The 19,806-nt window shown below is 35.2% G+C and overlaps 1 protein-coding gene across 1 annotated transcript; it reads left to right on the forward strand.

Annotated features, from left to right (window-relative positions):
• Positions 1 to 5,116: 5,116 nt before the first annotated feature.
• Positions 5,117 to 15,600, forward strand: LOC132271493 (phytoene synthase 2, chloroplastic-like). The gene is made up of 5 exons (XM_059772883.1): positions 5,117 to 5,468; positions 5,788 to 5,838; positions 14,463 to 14,635; positions 14,777 to 15,012; positions 15,252 to 15,600. The coding sequence occupies exons 1-5, from the start codon at positions 5,117 to 5,119 to the stop codon at positions 15,598 to 15,600; spliced, it is 1,161 nt and encodes a 386-aa protein (XP_059628866.1).
• The last annotated feature ends 4,206 nt before the right edge of the window (positions 15,601 to 19,806 follow it).

Below are 19,806 nucleotides of genomic sequence, written 5' to 3' on the forward strand. Positions count from 1 at the left end.
CAAGAGCCAAGATTCATCATTTTCGGCTTCATGAATATTTTTTGGTTCAAGTTAGGAAACAAAAGCCACATAATTGCAGATGTTACTCGTTTGAGACCTAGTGCTTATTCCTTTAGATGGATCGCCAATGATTTGATTTATCGGATGATTAGGCACTTGCTTCCAAGCCTTAGGAAGAGTGTCTTTATGAGAGACTTTCTTTTAGAACATCTTTGGAGCTATCTTCAAGAGAAGAACCATTTAAATCAAGATTTTCAATATTCTTTTCAATCTCAATCACATCTTCATTATCATCCAATGAACGTCTGAGAGGGGGTAATGGTGATTCATCGAATACAACATGTATTGATTCCACAACCACACGTGTTCTTTTGTTAAACACTCTAAATGCTTTGCTACGAGAATAATATCCTAGAAAAATACCTTCATCTGATTTAGGTTCAAATTTTCCTAGATTATCTTTGTCATTTAACACGAAGCATTTACACCCAAAGACTTTAAAGTACCCAATGTTTGGCTTTCTTTTGTTCCAAAGATCATAAGGAGTCTTATTAAGGAGTTTTCTAATAATAACTCTATTTATAACATAGCATGAGGTGCTAACGGCTTCGGCCCATAGAGATCTAGGAGAATTATGTTCATTTAACATAGTCCTAGCCATTTCTTGGAGAGACCTATTTTTTCTTTCAACAACTCCATTTTGTTGAGGAGTCCTAGGAGCTGAAAGATTATGATTGTATCCATTGTCATCACAAAATCTTTCCACATCTTGGTTGTCGAACTCTCTACCTCTATCACTTCTAATGGACTTAATTTTACATTCTTTTTCATTTTCAACTCTCTTACAAAATTTAACAAAGATTGTATGAACCTCATTCTTGTGTGTAAGAAAAAATACCCAAGTGAATCTAGAGAAGTCATCCACAATAACAAATGCATAGAGTTTTCCACCAAGACTAGCAATTCTCTCCGGACCGAATAAGTCCATGTGAATTAATTCAAGTGGTCTTGAAGTAGTTATATCCTTTTTCCTTTTAAATGATGACTTGATTTGCTTGCCTATTTGGCATGCGCTACATGTTTTATCTTTAGAAAAATTAGTCTTTGGGAGGCCTTTGACCAATTCATTCTTAGATAGTTTTGAAATCAAATCCATACTAGCATGACCCAACCTTCTATGCCATAACCAACTATTTTCATTTGAGGATACAAGACATTTGACATCTTGATCATGTAATTCACATAAAAGCAAAGTATATACATTACCATTTCTTAAAGCATGGAAAACTTCTACATTATCCTTTTTGACAATGCACTTGTCCGATTTAAACAAAACATCATATCCTTTATCACATAATTGGCTAATACTAAACAGATTATGCTTTAAGCCTTTAACAAGTAACACATCATCAATAGATAAGGAGGAGGAGATACCAATAGTTCCAATGCCAATAACCTTGCCTTTTGAGTTATCGCCGAATGTGACGCTTCCTCCTTTATGAGGTTTGATGGAGCGAAATTTTGATTGATCTCCCGTCATATGCCTTGAGCATCCGCTATCAAGGAACCATTTGTCCTTAGATGAATATGGAGACTTCAAGCAAACCTACAAAAGGAATTTGAATAATCTTCTTTTGGTACCCACATTCTCTTGGGTCCATGAGAGTTAGGAAGAGGTGTAAAAGTCCCTTTAATAACCCAGACTTCTTTTGTCCTACATGGCCTAATAGGACAATGATTGATCTTATGTCCTATTTTTTTTACAGTAGTTACATTGTGGACTAAAAGAGGAATTTTTAACAAAGTAATTGTTCAAAGGTATTCTCTTTTTCAATAAACAAGAATCTTTGTTGTGAGGATCAAATCTAAGTCCATCCTTGGCATAAGCATTTCTTTGCTTTCCAAGTATGAGACCCAAATTCTCTCTACCTTTTGTGAATTTAGCTAAAGTTTCAATTTGATCTTCAATTATAACTTTCAATGATTTATTTTCAGAAATTAAATCAATTGAAACGGATTCTTTAGCTAATTCTTTTTCCTTTTTCAAAGCTTCATTTTCAAGTTGATATTTTTCAAGGTTTTAAGAGATGATATACATTTCCCTCTTGAGAGTAGCACATTTTTGAACCATTTTGCCTAATTCATCATGCAATTCTCTAAAAGCATCTAGCAAATAGTTGTGTGCATCAACCAATTCATCATATGTAGTTTCCAAATCAAATGAGTTCTGATTAGAATTTACCTCATCTTCATCGGCCATGAGACAAAGATTAACCAATTCATTTAGTTCATCGTCACTTTCGGATCCATTTGAATCATCATCCTCCCATGTAGCTTGCATGGCTTTGCCTTTCTTTTTCCTTTCCTTTTCATTTTTGTAGGCATAGCAATCGGATTTGAAGTGCCCCGGTTTTCCACAATGGAAGCAAGTAGGTGCTTCTCTTTTTCCTTGCTCACTAGACGACTCATTTCTTTTGAAGTGGTTGCTCTTTTGGAACTTCTTCATTTGAAGAATTCTTCTTACGGTTTTGGTAATAAGAGCAACTTCTTCTTCTTCTTCATCATGAGGAACTTTATCAATTGTAACTTCTTTGGTAGTGGCTTGTAGAGCTATATCCTTCTTTTGAGTTTCTTCATCTCTATCATTCATTTCTAGCTCGTAAGCCATTAATGAACCAATAAGTTCGTCAATGGGAAGTGTGTTAAGATCTTTGGCTTCTTGGATGGCGGTCTTCTTAGCTTCCCAATTCTTTGGCAAAGATCTAAGGATCTTTCTTACATTGTCGGATGATGTATATTTTCTTCCAAGAGCTTTCAAGGGATTAACAATGTTAGTAAAACGAGAGTACATATTACTAATAGTTTCTTTGTTATTCATGGTAAAAAGTTCATATTTATAGACAAGCATATTCATTTTGGATTCTTTAACATGACTAGTGCCTATATAGGTAACTTCAAGTTTATCCCAAATTTCTTTGGCCGTTTCGCAATCCGAAATTCTATTGAATTCATCTTTGCTTAAGGCACAATAGAGATTAGTGATAGCCTTGACATTACATTGTACAAGCCTACGGTCATTGAGGGTCCATTCAATATCGGGTGTTCGAACATTTTCACCTTCTACTATCTTGGTTGGAACATGGTCTCCTTTTTCTATGGCTTTCCAAACATCTATATCTATGCCTCTTAAGAATGCTCTCATTTTGATTTTTCAATAGTTGTAGTCACTTCCATCAAACCAAGGGGGTCTATTATTAGATTGACCTTCTTGATGGAAAAGTGTATTGGCCATGATCGTTCTCTAAGATGATTAGTCTATTTCTAGAGATTAGGCTCTGATACCAATTGTTAGTCACTAATTGACTCTAGAGGGGGGGGGTGTGAATAGAGTCAAGGAGCAATTTTTCAATTTAAAAATTATATTTCTATCAAACTGTTGAATATCAGTTTATTGAAATATTCAAGCAAAATAAAGCACAAAATTAAGAGAGATAGAGATAAGAGATTGCAAACAATGACCGGTGATTTAGCGAGGTTCGGAAACTCCTACTCCTCGGCTCAAGATCCCCCTTGAGACTTCCCAAATTCACTAGAGCTTCTCCTTAATGGTGGAGAGCAAACCTTCACTTTTGAAACAAGATCTTGCTTCTCTTCTTTGCTAGGAGAACACCCTTCCCCTAGGCTTTCTTTTGGGTTATACCAACCCTTTACAATAGCTTTGAAATTTGAAGAAACAGTGTACAAGAATCTCTCAAAGATAGATTACAGAGTTTAGCTCACAACTATAGAAAAGATGAATATACGTGAAGCTCAGAATTGCTACAGTGATATGAAATAACAGAGAGGGAATGAAAGCTCAGAAAACTTCTTTAATGCTTTTTAAGGAATGATAGAATGTTCTCTGTTAAAAAAAAGTGATTCTAGTTTAAAGACCAACCTCAGTATTTATAGAAATAACAGAGTTCAATATAGCTGTTAGAGGTTGTTGAGAACATTTAATGAAAATGTTTACGTTACAGTTCAAAACCCTAAAGAGAGCCGTCTCTTGAAAACCAAAGAGCCTGCTCTTTGTTCATTTTCCTTGGAAAGAGCCTGCTCAATGAAAACGTGAGCCTGCTCTTTATTTTGAAGATTCATTTTCGTAGCTTGTTTTGGAACAAAAAGAGCCCTCTTTTTCTTTTGATTGAGCCCTCTCTTTTTCTTAAATACTTCTCAAAGACTTACTGGAGTTAAAGAGAAGAACCTTCTCAGGGCTCACTAAATAAGAGAAAAGAGCCTTCTCTTTATTTTATGGAGCCTTCTCCATCTCACATTTTGATACTTAATATGAAATTCTTTAAGTCCTGTGAATGTGATCATGGGCTGATTTTATTTTCTTTGAGAAATAAAATGGAAATACAATGCATGGATTGAATTTTGAGCTTCAAATATATTCAAATTAACTTTGACATTAAATCTTAAGTTCTCACCATCTAATCTACCCTTTCCTTCAATCTTTGACCATGATCGGTTAGCCTTTAATGGAGTACTTGAATAATCTTTGAATTCTTGCAACTTCAATGCTTCCTTGAATCCTATTGCTTGAGTACTTAGAATGCTTCTGGCTCAATATTGAGGATTGAATTAATTGATCAACTATATAGCACTCAAGGAAAATATTAGTACATAAACATTATTAATGGTTTGTAATCATCAAAATATAAGATTGACCTTTAGATTAAATCCTTAGGCCAACAGCAACATTTATCAAATATAGAATTTTTTAAGGCACTATATATATATATATATATATATATATATATATATATCAACTTCCATTTTGAGAAACACGGTAGGGACACAACAAAACGTGCACTTTACTTTCATGCGTCCACATGGGAACAGTCTTACCACAAGAAATATAATTATAATGGACAATGGACTATGTAGGTAAAATTGTAGTGACAAATATAATATTATATACTATATTCAACCACCATTTTGACAAACCCAGATACGGAAAAACTTGCACTTTACAGCATCTTACTCTATAAATATAGAATTTAAACACGTAAGAAACTCAAATAATTTGCTGTTGAGAAATCTCTATACCCGCTCTCTAAACTAGTTAAAGAAGATGTATTGTGTTCTTGTTTCGGTGGTTTGTCCCCAAGTGAATGTTAGCTCTCTGCATACATTAATGGCTAGACATGGTGAAAAGAGGAGGTCCAGGTTGTGTTCTGCTACACGAAATGGGTTGTCGGGGGCATTGTGTTGTGCCAATTCAAAGACATGGAGATCTTCGGAGGAGAGAGTGAATGGAGTGATACAGAAGCAAGTAGCTCTGGTGAAGGAGTTTAGGGGAGAGAGAAGTCTGGATGTGAAACCAGCTCGACCCAATGGTATGATCAATAACGGGTCTCTCTTGAATGAAGCTTATGATAGCTGTGCTAAACTCTGTGCTCAGACAGACTCCACGTTCTTCTTATGTAATCCTCTCTCTCTCTCTCTCTCTCTCTCTCTCTCAAGTTCTCAACTACCTTGATTATTGTCAAATTAAGTTCCATAATTTCCTAGTATGTATGTATGTGTGTGTGTGTGTGTGTGTATATATATATATATTTTTTTGGACATATGTCCATATAATTGAACTGTGATTTCAACTAATACTTAACTGCTACAATTTATGATACAATCTTACCTACTTTGTCAAAGTTTCATAATTTCCTATATATATATATATACACACACATACATATATATATATGTATGTATATATTTTATTGAACTTTTCTCTTAAAACTTCAGCAATATTACTCATGACAAGAGACGCGCGAAGGGCTTTCTACGCAATAAGTGGTATGTTAATTGAACTTTTCTCTTAAAATTTTTTACTTTTTCATTATTGTTAGTTTTTCATGACAAAAAATCTCTCAAACATGACCCAGAGATTTGTATGAGAGGGTGGCTTTAAATAACAATAAATATATGGTAAAGTATCAAACAAGGAAGTCAAGAATTTGTTTGAAGTAATTAAAAAACAAACCTTTGTCTTCAAAGATCCTGTCTCTCTTTTGTTTGTTATTTTTTTAATAATTATTAAACTAAAATATATAAAAAGAAAAACTCTCCCTGTTTTTTTTTTTTTTTTTTTCCGGTAAATGAAACATTTACTAGCCTCTCTTATAAGTCAGATTGATTTTGGGCGGGCTTGGGTTGCCTTTTGTGGCTTTTCCAGGCCTTGGAACTGTTCTTTGGGCTTGCCCCTTTTCTTTGTAATATGTTTTTGCTTCATTCAATAAACTGATTTATCGAAAAAAAAAAATGAAGAAACTCTCTTTTATGTCTCCATTTTAATTTAAAAGTTCATTTTGAGTATTACTTGAACTTCGGACTTCGATTGGAACTAACATCCATACTCACACCAAGTCGTGTCCCCATTCAATTATTCTGCCATAGAGGTATCGAATAAAGTCAATTAAGAGTTTTATAGAGGAACGAATATGGCTAATTTGGGGAATCGACTCGAGGTAAGCTCATCACTAGCTAAAGTGACACAACATTTTGATCCCTCAAATCCATTGATCATTCTTGCAGGTGCCATCTCTACATAACTAACTTGTTTGCTTAAGGTAGAACATCCCATTTACAAACTTGTAGATATCAACACACAACATGCGGTTCACCCGACCTTTAGGACTACGTCTATGGAGTCTATGGAGTGTGATCTTTCACTATTATGAATCAGGAAGAGATATTACTAGTAAAGAATGCACTCAACACATCCCATAAGAAGTCTATCTACCTACCAACCAACTTCCTGAAATTCGCTCTTGATTTCTGGTAAGAGCAAACCCAATTCTTAAGAGTCTACGTCCCTCTATACTCACCCACTCTCTTCTCTTCTCACTCACTCACTCAGCCATTTTTTCCTTCTCTATACATTCTCCAGCCAACTTTACCTCTATTTATAGTCTTCGACCCATTACTTATTGAATAAGGATTTCCATACTTTGTCTAATAAAAAGTTACCAAATCAATCATAACTTTAAAATAGATCACACACAACTTACTCTACAAGTCTTTAGTCCCCATAAGTCTTGAACCCATAGGAAAGAACATATTCTGATTGAGGAAGCAAATTCCGCAACTTATGAGGCAAAGTGCAACCGGTGTTGAACTTGGTCAAGAATTTGAGACACAAACCCAACATGTTCCTTTTAAATAATTGCATTCAGTAGTTGTCTTTAGAAGCAAAAATAGTTGAACAATACCACATGATAATGATAAGTTTGTTTTCCTTTTAATTGTATCCTTACTATATTAATTGCCTAATTCTCACACTGGTTGCGTCTTCTTTTACTGATCTCATCCGTTTTATGGTAAGGTTTGTTATCCATTGAGTTCGATTGTGACTTTAGCACGACAGCACAAAAGACAGTCGAAGAGTACGTACCACATTATAAATTTCATTCATGGGATAAAATCTTTGGGACAATGCTTGGGTCCTTCTCTAGGAGGACAAAGTTAGTCTTGTTAGTATTGTTTCTCAACTTGGACTCACGGAGGTGGAAATTCTTCATTTGAACACATATGTCCAGGTTGATAGCCTAATTTCTAACTCTCAATGGGAAATTCCTTAAGCAATTCAGTTCCCATTATTCTTCCAATCCCAAGATTTCATCTCTCAATTGCAGAACTTACCTCCTCCATCTGATGCACAAGATACTATTGAATGGTTGCCTAGTCCTAATATGAAGTTCTCACTGGCTCATACTATTAGTTACTTCACACCTCCATCATTCATTTTTCTATGGCATCATTTAATTTGGTTCAAACACCATATCCCCAAACATGGATCCATTGCATGCTTAGCTGCTAGAAGAAGGCAATATACTCTTGACTCAAAGCCAATGCTACACAGGCATTACACAAATGCTTGTTATCTTTGTAATTCAGACTATGAAACTATAGATCATCTTTTGTTCAAGTGTCCCTTCAGTGCTTCTATATGGAGGTTCATACAAGAGGTTGCAAGTTTCTCTACTCATACCAATTCATGGTCAGAACTTTTAGCCTGGTGAACAGCTCAATGGATTTCACCTACATTCACATTCCACAAACTTTTACTATCTGCAACAATCTACTTTTTATGGATGGAGAGAAATGCTAGAGCTTTCAGTAACAAATCAGCTTATACATAATCACTCAAGTTAAGTTATGCATTAATAGGGCAAGGCTAGCATCAATCACATTGAGAAAAGGAGCTCATCTCTGCCAAGTCACAAGTTACTTGGATCTTCAAAACCTATACACAAAAGGTTGCTCCAATACTGGAGGACATTCCTGGATAATACTCTAGTTCTCCTAGCTAGCTAGGTGTAGTTTGCTTTAGTGCTACAAATTTATAGCTTCTTGTTCCTGCAGATTTACTATCTGCTCATGTTCCTTCTTTTGTTGTTTTCCCTAATGGAAACCCTCTGTACATTCTTTTTCTTAAATACAAGCTTACCTTTTAACCAAAAAAACAAACAAACAAACAACATAATAAATTGGCAAAAAAATTGACAACAGAGAAACTTTCACAACTTTTTTCTTCATGGCCCAAAAGTACCTGATTAAGAATCAATATTTTAATTTATTTAATTTTCTTTCATTCTCCTAGTTTTAGATGATATTAGGGGTTAGAGTTTACCAATGTACAACAGCCGCCTTACCTACCCATAGTTTCTATGTATAGGTTTACTTGGGTAACACTCACAAACCTACCCTTAGCTATATATACCCCTTATACTCTTCTATTATGTATCTCATATCAATATAACACAATGTATTTATCTCTCTCTATACTTCTAACATGGCATTAGAGTAAGGATTTTTCATACTCTTTTATTTTTCTTAAGTTCATGGTACCGTTTCAATACTTTATCAAGAACACATTCTATTTGGTGTTCAAAATAGGTCTTTCATAAGTCTTTTCTCAGTTCTGATCATACTAGGTGAAATTACATACTCAGATCATCTCGATGCCACCAAAAATAGCCAGAAACGACCTCGCACGCGCCTACTCGCGCCGCCACAAGGGCCTGCTGCTTCTTCCGTTTCGACATGCACTACCACGCACCTGCATGCACTCTAACGCGCATCCACGCACCACCACGCGCCACACGCGTTAGATCCACTCCGCTCAACATGCACACGCACTGTTATGCACATAAACTCCCTTTCTTAGTGCTCCCACGCATCACACACCACGCATGTCAGATCCCAGCATCAGTACTAGCCACATCAGCGCCAACTTTGTGCCACGTCATCTAAGAACGTCAGTGCCACGTAATCTAACATGGCATCATCTAGGCTCCACTTTCAGCCACATCAACATCCTAGTTAGCTACCATGTCAACATTGGGACCCAGTTTGCCATGTCAGTAGTCTACATCATCTGCCACATCAATAGGAGATAGCCACATCATTTGGCAGGTCAGCTGCCATATCAGCCCTAGTCTTCTTTCCTCCCACATCATCAGGCCACGTCAACGACCATGTCAGCAATGCCATAATTTTTTTTTTCGAAGATACCTATCCAGCACAGTTTTTCGCGCTGATTCAAAATTTGCAGTCCATTTTTGCATTTGAGATTTCTAAATGGCACAGAATGGGATGATTCCTCTTATCAAGCTGTTCTAAAAGAGCTTTACCAAAGGATGACATGCTTGCAGACTCCCACAAGTTTTGTTACGCCATCCTCTGTTGCCCATACAGTGGCTTTTCAGTTGACATCGTCTCGTCACAATGGACAACACAGTCACTATGATCACTTTCTTTACTGCACTTTTTGTCGGATTCAAGGGTATTCTCTTCAGGAGTGTCGCACTCGTGCTAGATTAACTTCATATACTCTGATTATAGATACCTCTCACACTGTGCCATTACAGTCACAAGCTCCAGCTCCAGTACTAGCGTCTAACGTACACTCCTAGCAAGTCTTTATCTTTCTCATCTACATTCTCTGCAACTGACGTTGAGGTAATTATCAATTAGGTTTTGACTAGAATACAAGGTGCATATTCCTCTTTTTTTTCTACCACATCAGGTAAGAATACATGTTAGTATTTTGATTCTGCTTGATGTAATCACATAACATCCGATTCCACTATTCTTACCACTCAAACTCCTGCACCTCACTCACCTGTCATTCATACAACCGATGGATCCATCATGAGCATTAGTCATACATGGACTATTTCTCACTCCCAATTATACATTCCTAATATGTTTCTTGTACCAAAACTTTTTCTTAACGTCTTATCAGTTGGTCAATTAACTGAGTTAGGCTTTAACATAACATTTTTTTTCTAATGGTTGTGTTGTACATGATCCTCGGACTGGAGTGATTATTGGGACCAGGCGTAAGGTTGGTCGATTGTTTGAACTCTCATCTCTTTATCTTCATACTCTTATCATCTCCGCTGCATCTTTATAGGTTAATTTACTTGAATTATATGGCAATCTCGCTTAGGTCATGCTTCCTTGCCTTGTGTCAAAATTTTAGTCTTTAAAGGCTTGTTAGGTTAAAACTGAGAATTTTGATTGTATTTCATGTTAACTAGGTGAACAACCTTCATTACCTTTTAGTACAAGTGAATCATGTGCTTCTGCTCCTTTTAATCTTATTCATTCTGATATTTGGGGACTTTCAATGTCTACCATAGGGGGATCACATTAAGTTAAAATGTTTGAGTATTTAAAAAAATGCATTTTGTTGATATTTCATTTCTGTTAATGATTTTTCATGGTTCACATGGATATTTTTTTATGAAAAACCATTCTAAGTTACTTGACATATATCGTGATTTTACGCAAAATGATTTTAACTTAATTTTCCAAAAATATTCTGATAATGCCATGGAATACCAACAAAATGCATTTTTTTAAATATTCAAACATTATGGCACTGTTTTTCATTTATCCTATCCCAGCACATCACAGCAGAATGGTCGAGCTAAGCGCAAACTTCAATATATTCTAGACACAGTTCGCTCACTCACACTTTCTGCTTCTACTCCTGCCTCTTTTTGGGGGAAAACAACTCTCACTGCTGTATACACTATTAATCGTGTGCCATCACTTCTCTTGCACAACCAAAACACCATGTGAGTATATATTTGGCAAACTAGCTACCTGACTATAATCATCTTAGAGTTTTTCGGTGTGCCTGCTTTGTTCTTCTCCAACCCCATGAACGTACAAAATTACAACCACGTGCTCGACTTAATTTGTTACTTTCTTGGGTATGAAATTGGACAGAAAGGGTATCGGTGTTATGATCTAATCACTAAATGACTCAAAGTCTCTCGTCATGTAGTTTTCTGGGAACACAAGATGTTCCATACATTGTTAAAATTTAATGTCTCTGAAAATGCATTTTCTATTCCTCCATTAACATACTATGCATATATTTTTCCTGCTTCTGAATCATCAGAGGCAGTCAATCCTCCTTCGATTGAGTCCTAACCATCTGCCTAATCCGAGGCTCCTGTTAGCACAACTACTTTAAATATTCGCCCCCATTCCACTCGAGTAAGAGCTCCACCTGCATATCTTAATGATTTCCATTGCTACCATGCCCTTGCAACTTTGCATGAACATCACACTTTTCGTGAGGCATTTTCTAACCCTTTGTGGCAACAAGCAATGAAAGATGAGTTAGATGCACTAACCAAAACTCAGACATGGAATCTAGTTGATTTTTCTCCTCGAAAGTTTGTAGTAGGATGTAAATGGGTGTTCAAGATCAAGACTCGTTTAGATGGGTCTGTTGAACGCTATAAAGCTCGACTTGCAGCCAGATGATTCACACAAGAGTATGGCATTGATTTTGATGAGACATTTGCCCCTCTTGCACATTTTCCCTCTGTTTACACTTTTATTGTTGTGGCTGCTTCCTGTTATTGGGGAATTTTTCAGATGGATGTTAAGAATGCCTTTCTCAATGGAGATTTACTTGAGAAAGTTTACATGCAGTCTCTTCTAGGTTATCATCATCATCCTAATAAGGTGTGTCGACTCCGAAGAGCTCTGTATGGCCTCAAACAGGAACCTTGAGCTTGGTTTGCCAAATTCAGTCAAACTATCTCTTGTTTTGGACACTCTGCTAGCTATTATAACTCATCTTTATTCATCCGATGCATTAATTAGGGTATCATTCTTCTATTATTTTATGTTAATGACATGATCATTATTGGAGATGATTTGTCGGGAATTTAGGAGCTCAAATAGTTTCTAAGTCGTCAGTTCGAGATGAAAGATATTGGGCTCCTCAGTTATTTTCTTGGTCTTGAAATCATTGCAGCTATAGATGGCTATTAACTTGCTTAAACAAAATACATATCAGATCTTCTTTCGAAATCAGGGTTAACAGACAGCAAGATTGTTGATATACCACTTGAGCATAACACACGACTTTATCTATATGATGGTGAATCTCTTCGGGATGGTATATTATATCAACAATTGGTTGGTAGTCTGGTTTATCTCACTATTACCCATCCAGACATCTCTCATGCTGTTTACATAGTTAGTCAGTTCATGGCTGCCTTGAGATCTACTCATTTTGCTGTAGTTCTTCGCATCCTTCGCTATCTCAAAGCTCACTATATTTCATGGGCTTTATTTTTCTTCTCAATCATCACTTGTTCTTTGTGCCTATTCAGATGCTAACTGGGCAGGAGATCCTACAGATCGTTATTTCACCATATGCTATTGTTTCTTTCTTAGTGATTCACTTATCTTTTGGCGCAGTAAGAAACAAACTGTGGTTACTCGATCTAGCATAGAAGCTGAGTACATGGCACTTGTTGATACTACTTCTGAGTTTCTGTGGTTGCGTTGGCTCCTTTAGGACATGGGAGTTTCTTCATCTTCCGCCACTCCTATCTATTGTGATAATAGAATTGCAATCCAAATTGCACACAATTATGTTTTCACGAGCACACCAAACACATTGAGATCGATTGCCATGCATTTTGTTCATCATCACCTTTTTCAGAAGATCCTACAGTTGCGGTCCATTACTTCTCATGATCAGATAATAGATGTCTTTTCCAAATCGCTTCCGCTAGGCTGTTTTCGAGATCTTCTTTCCAAACTCAAGATAGTTTCATATAACACACCTTGATTTTTAGGGAGGATGCTAGATGATATTAGGGTTAGGGTTTTACCCATATACAGCAGCCGCCTTACCTATCAATAGTTTCCATGTATAGGTTTACTTGGGCAATTTTTTATTTTTATTATTTTTATTTTATTATTATGAAAAAAAAAACACTCACACACCTATTCTCAGCTATATATACCCCCTCTACTCTTGTATTATGTATTTAATACATCTCTCTCTACTTCTAACACCTAGTAGCCTAACGGAGACATGAAGAAAGATGAAGAGGAGATGAAGAGGCCATGGGCTTCCTGAATTGGAGTCTTTTTGATTCATTTTTAGGGCACCTGATCTCTCTCTCTCTCTCTCTTTATATATATATATATATATATATATATATATTTATTTATACATATAATTCTTATATAGATTGGCTTTCTAGGGTTTTAAGACTCAATAATTCGTTGGCATATCAGTATTGATTGATTTGTTCAGATCATGTGAGTGTTTCATTCACCCATCACTTCTCTTTGCTTCTCATAAATCTCTACAACACCCAAAACACCACTACCAACTACCATCGATTAGGGTGGGGGAAGAGAGATAGCGAGAGGATGTGGAGCAACGGTGGGGGTGTGGAGAAGGGAATGGAGAGAGAGATGGAGGTGGAGAGGTGGTGGTGATGGTGGCAGATGGTGGAGAGAGGCGATGGTTTTGAGAGTGGAGATCTCCTGCCAAGGGATTCCTTTCCAATTTTACCCAATTAACTCGTAAAAAAATGGATCTAACCCATCTTTTTTAATTTTTGTAATCCTATATAAATTTTAGAACACTTGTGGGTCTTTGGTTGGACCACATCACCATGGAGGACTAACTTTGTCCTCCTAAGGGAGGACCTAATTAAGCATTGTCCATATTTTTATAGCATAATCGATATTTGACAAAAATGTGTAATCATGTCGAAATGAAATGAAATGTCTTATACTTTTTTAAGGGAGTTCAGGGGTTCAAATCTCGGAAGAGACAAGCATGTGTGAGTACTAACTAGGAAAAAAAAGTGAAATGTCTTCCACAACATTTGCTTACCCAGAAAATAAAGAAAAAAGAAAAGAAAAAGACCATCCACAACATAAAAAAAGGCATAAAGAAGTTACAGTAAATTGACAAATAAACAAGTTGAAAACTTCTCAAAATGACATTTCATTCGTATCAGTATGACAATACCGGATTTACCTTACTTTCTATATGTAAAGCACAATATTTACCACGATCACTAGGAATTATGAAAGACTATTTCAGTAAGTGAACGCTGTACTCTATCCTGCAGTGTGGTGCAGAAGGACTGACGAAATTGTGGATGGACCTTACGCTTTATATGTTACACCCAAAGCTCTCGATAGATGGGAGGAGAGGCTAACTGAGGTTTTTGAAGGTTGTCCAAGTGATATATATGATGTTGCTTTATCTGATACGATCTCAAAATATCCTATTGATATACAGGTATTAGCCCTTTGCATTCAACTACATGAACTAATTTATGTATATGTATGTGTATATACGAATATTGATACATGTATATTAGTATGTTCTCCTATGCTTCGCCTCGTTTTTCTATGACAAATATTTGTTCTCTTAGGACAGCCCTTCAAGGACATGATTGAAGGAATGAGGTTCGACTTGACAAAGACGAGATACAAAAACTTTGATGAGCTTTATCTTTATTGCTACTACGTTGCCGGAACAGTGGCATTAATGAGTATTCCAGTTCTTGGGATCGCACCAGAATCGAACGCCTCAATAGAGAGCATATATAAAGCTGGAGTAGCCCTTGCCATTGGTAATCAGCTCACTAACATACTTAGAGATGTCGGAGAAGAGTAAGATTCTTATAATGCTGAAGTATATGCTAATGTAATAGAACACTTCCTTAAGTTTACTTAACATGATCAGTTCTTTGATTCACTACTTTCCTTTACTATATTTTCAAATGAATCAACCTAGCAAGATGGTTAGAAATTTCTTTGAAATTTTACAGCCTGTTTTCTCCTTTTTTTAAAAATTATATATATTTTTTTACTATATTTGATAAGTTACATCATTCGTTTGATTTTACTAGTGCTAGGAGAGGAAGAGTATACCTTCCACAAGACGAGCTTGCGCGTGCTGGCCTTTCCGATGATGATATATTTAGGGGCGAAGTTACTGATAAGTGGCGGAGTTTCATGAGAGGACAAATAATCCGAGCTAGAAGTTTCTATGATGAGGCTGAGAAAGGAATTGAGGAGTTTAACTCACCTAATAGATGGCCTGTGTGGGCATCAATGATGCTATATCGACAAACTTTGGATATAATTGAAGCCAATGACTACAACAACTTCACAAAGCGGGCTCGTGTAGGAAATCCAAAGAAACTTCTCTCTCTCTTCCAATGGACAGTTTCGCGCCAATTTTGGCCCTCCTCTTGATATGGCCTAGTTGGTAATTACAGAAAAGTAAAGAAATAATATTATAAATGATTAGTAAATTTTAAAAATTATTTAATTATTATTATTATTATTATTATTATTATTATTATTATTTGTCTTTCTTATATTAAATGTGTTGAATCTATGTAAAAACTAAAATCTTATATATTTATATAAACTCTTTTTCTCTGTTTAAGTCTATGTACAATTACATATATTATTTCTAAAAAATATATTTATTCCAAATCAAATAATGACGAATTGAGTGTGTTGAATTCTGAAAAGACATTTTTTTTTAATGAGCTGAAATGACAAAATATATAATTGTGTTAAATTTAAATTTCCACTTTTATGAACTCTTTTTTCACTCCAATATGGTGTGTTGAATGGATAAAAACTCTAGAAATATATATATATATATAAATATATAAACTCTCTGTCTCTGTAAGTCTATATATATATTGTGAGTTGTACGCAGCGAAAAACTTATATATTGTGAGTTATATACAACGGAATATTTAGAAAGTTTTGTATTTTTAGAAACTTATCTATGTCTTTCCAACTTTACTTATTTTAGCAATTAATAAATTAATCTCATGCAAGGATAGCAGGTAGATCAAACAACACTCCTCTAAAGCAAAGTAAAGAGTTAGAGATGACACCAGTATTTTTCATAGAAACCCCAGTTGATAAAATACATCAACTGTTTGCACGGGAAAAACCTCGTAAACTGTACAGTCCAAAGTAAACCGATCCATTATGTTTGAAACAAAGTACACTGAACTTTGACTCTGGTTCACACCATATCGTTCTACTAAATACCAATAGTTGATAATCCTTTGGCTTTGTGATGTCCCGTCCAACAATAACTTAACCTCAGGCTTATGCTTGATGTTTGTAGAAGGGTAGCAGATAGATCAAATAACACTCCTTGAATGCTTTGAACCTTTCAAAGTGTGATCGCTTTTACTTCTGCTATTCAATATCTAAATTCGATGCAGAAGTAGATCTGCTTTTATCTGATTGTTGTAGATGTAAGATTTTGATTATGATCAGGATTTAAACAACACTCTAAACTCAGTCTTGTGTTTATGTGCATGTTCTAGCAACATTGATAGAGAAATTTATTGGATTTTCTTCAAAAATATTCTTCCTAAGGCTTTTATAACTAATAAAGTTATAGTGACAAAAGCGGCATACTAAACCTAGATGTATATCAGGGTTTCTATAGAATTTTTAAAGACCTAATTCTTCTAAAAATAAAGAAAATTTCGTACATAAGACTTTTGGTAACTTTCTAAACCAACAAGGAAGTTTAAAACTAATCAGGTTAAAGTTACCTTAAACTGTTTTAACAGTGGTACCGGTAGCCATATGTGGAATCGGTTCCTATTGGACATAATAGATTTATTCGAATCTAAGTTTCTTGAACTGGTTCCCAAAGGTGGTATAGGTTCCCACTTGACAGAATCTAAATAGAACTTGGAAATTCTGTTTTTGGTAACTTGGAATATATACCTTGTAGGTATTGTGTCCTAAGTAGGAAACGACTTCCTAAAAATGTTGTTCTTTTCTTTTTCAATGATCTTAGTATTTTTTCTTCTGAACAACCTTCCAATTCCGCAGTCGATGTCGGTCTTAATATGGTAACTTGAAATTACAACTCGACTAAGACTTGTTTTGACTTCGAATATTGCTAATTACAAAATTTATATCTTGCAATCTCCCCCTTTGGTAATTTCGTGACAAAACCATAAAACCAATTTTGTAATCTACCCAAGCAGAAAAGAAATTATAATTTTGTTCAAGGAAACATGGAATTTTTCTTCTCTGTTCTCTTTTTCTCTTGGACAAAAATTTCACCTGATTTCCTGCACATGGATCAAGCAAAACTACTTGTGAAAGTTTAATAAAACAAGTTATAAAAAAAAGTTAAAAACTCCCTATGAATAAATTATCTAATTTTTCAGTATTTTATCCCCCTTAATGAACCATTTTCTCCCTCTTTTTGGAACAAATTGACAAAGCAATTAAAAGGTTATCAGAGTAGAAAAATTACTAGAAGAGAAACGTTCCACAGTTTATAACATGTCATTAAGCAAAAGATATTCTCTAAAAAATAACAAGTTATGACAAGTGGAAACTGAACAAAAGTATGATGCATGTATGATATGAACAGATAATCAAGCATCGTCACCCTCAAAAGGAACAACAGTACTAGTCGGTATATCCTCATCATCGCCATCATCACTACCACTACCACTACCACTACCACTACCATCCTCATCATCCTCACCATCATCATCTGTCTCAACCTCAGCATCTAGTGATAGCTCTGGAGGGGCTAGTTTGTAGACATCCTTTGAAGTACTACCAGTCCTCTGCTCTTGAAGAAATTTAACCTCGGCCTGTAAATCAGAAATAGCGTCAAGCAAGGCCTTCTGATTCTGAAGAAATAGTGAGTAGAACAGATTGGTGTCATCTGTTGGGAAATTCCATTTAGACGGAAAAATCTAAGAGATCTCTGGAAGTTGAGAATAAGAAGCAGCTGAATCCCTGTTAGATTTCCTAGCATTAGCCCTGGCGGATTTAGACTTGTTCAAAGCCTAAAGATCCGACTCTGACATAATCTCAATGTGATGAGCTCAGGGTGGAAGCATAACCTCAAACTTCCAATATAAACCCATGATGGGATTGAATGCATGGCTTGCATATTTTAGCACTCGGTAGTGTTTTTCTAAACCCTTTTCTATATGCTTAGCTTTTATGCTTGTCTTCATACATTGAGTACAATGTGTCGTTTAAGTTTGAGGGTGTTGGGATGCAACCAGTTATATGCATAATGTTGTATAGTGTCATTGCTAAGTTGTGGTATATATAAAAATAAAAAATAAAAATTCTGAATTTTTTTTTTTTTTTTTTTTTTGTGTGTTTAGGCAAATGATTTCTGGTTTGTTGGAACTAAGTTTGGGGGGAAGGGGGATTTATGTGACTAATACAATTTGTATGCTTATATATGATATCAAGGAATGATTAAAAGTTGCTAGCATGAATGTTTAAATGAAAAAGGTCCATTGCATGATTTAAATATGTTATTTATGATTCTTTAATCTCTAAGTGACTTTGCATTGCATATTGAGCATATCAGAAATTGCATCTCCTTCCTTATGGTTTTATAAAAATTAGCTCCCTGAATTAATAAGTCGAATGAAAGAAATTGTCCTTGGTATTGAAAAAAAAAATGAAAGGAAATCCTTCACTTTGTCAGCTATATATATATATATATATATAAAAAGTCAGAAGACAAATGGAGAATGTAAAATGTATAGCTTGTTTGAGTTCGTAACCTAACCATCCCGAGTTATTACGCCATTTAGAGTGTCTTTACACTTAACGCCCTAAGACCATTTGGTTTGGGAGTCGTTAGCTCAACGTTCATTACATGGTGTGATTAGAGAGCTTAAGGGACTTGGAAATTGAACGGCCATATATATATATAACATAATAATAATAATAATAATAATAATAATAATAATAATAATAATAATAATATGTTTAAATAAAATTCATGCCTTGGATTATTATTCCAAAAGACAAGTTGAGAATGTGGAAGCTATTATATGAGTCATAAAAGGGTTAAAATGCAATCTAAAATAGAATAATTATTCCGATTCACTTCCAAGGAACTTGAGATGAATTCTATTATAAATGAGATGCCAAAGGTTTTGTATGTGGACCATTTTGTTGATGCATGAATGCTGGAAATTATATAATGTTTTGAGATATCATTGTATGCATAGTTGTTGTAGTCTTCATGATAGTATCCTTCCCCAAAGTCATATATTTCAACTTTACAAGAATGAGCCTTTTTGCTTAATGTTTGTGGGTATCATTTCAGGTAAACATTCACGAGACTTTACTCGTCCTTTAAGAATACCTAGGGGTTTGAAATACTTATTGCAAATGCTAAATGCAATCGTCACTCCCATGAAAGAGGGGTTGTCTTGTTATTGTTTTTTATAGGGACTAGCAAATTGTAAGTTTAAGGGTGTGATAAGCGCCGAATATTGCATATTCAAACGTCCTTAATTGCATTGTTTAGTCTATTTAGCATGTTAATAAAGTGTGTTTATATACTTTTATGTTTATTTATTATTTTCCGGATTTTTCACCAAAAAGGTGTAAAAACAAAATTTTAAGGGCTTT

The sequence above is a fragment of the Cornus florida genome, unplaced genomic scaffold, assembly GCF_030987335.1.
Source record: "Cornus florida cultivar Cherokee Brave unplaced genomic scaffold, ASM3098733v1 CherokeeBrave_3.0.0_Hap2_Chr01, whole genome shotgun sequence".
NCBI lineage: Eukaryota > Viridiplantae > Streptophyta > Magnoliopsida > Cornales > Cornaceae > Cornus > Cornus florida.

Excerpts from the sequence above, each read along its gene's own strand:
- LOC132271493 (XM_059772883.1), top strand. The coding sequence starts at position 5,117 with ATGTATTGTGTTCTTGTTTCGGTGGTTTGTCCCCAAGTGAATGTTAGC. Across the intron at positions 14,636-14,776 it reads AATATCCTATTGATATACAG|CCCTTCAAGGACATGATTGA; the intron begins GTATTAGCCCTT and ends CTCTTAGGACAG. Across the intron at positions 15,013-15,251 it reads CTTAGAGATGTCGGAGAAGA|TGCTAGGAGAGGAAGAGTAT; the intron begins GTAAGATTCTTA and ends TGATTTTACTAG.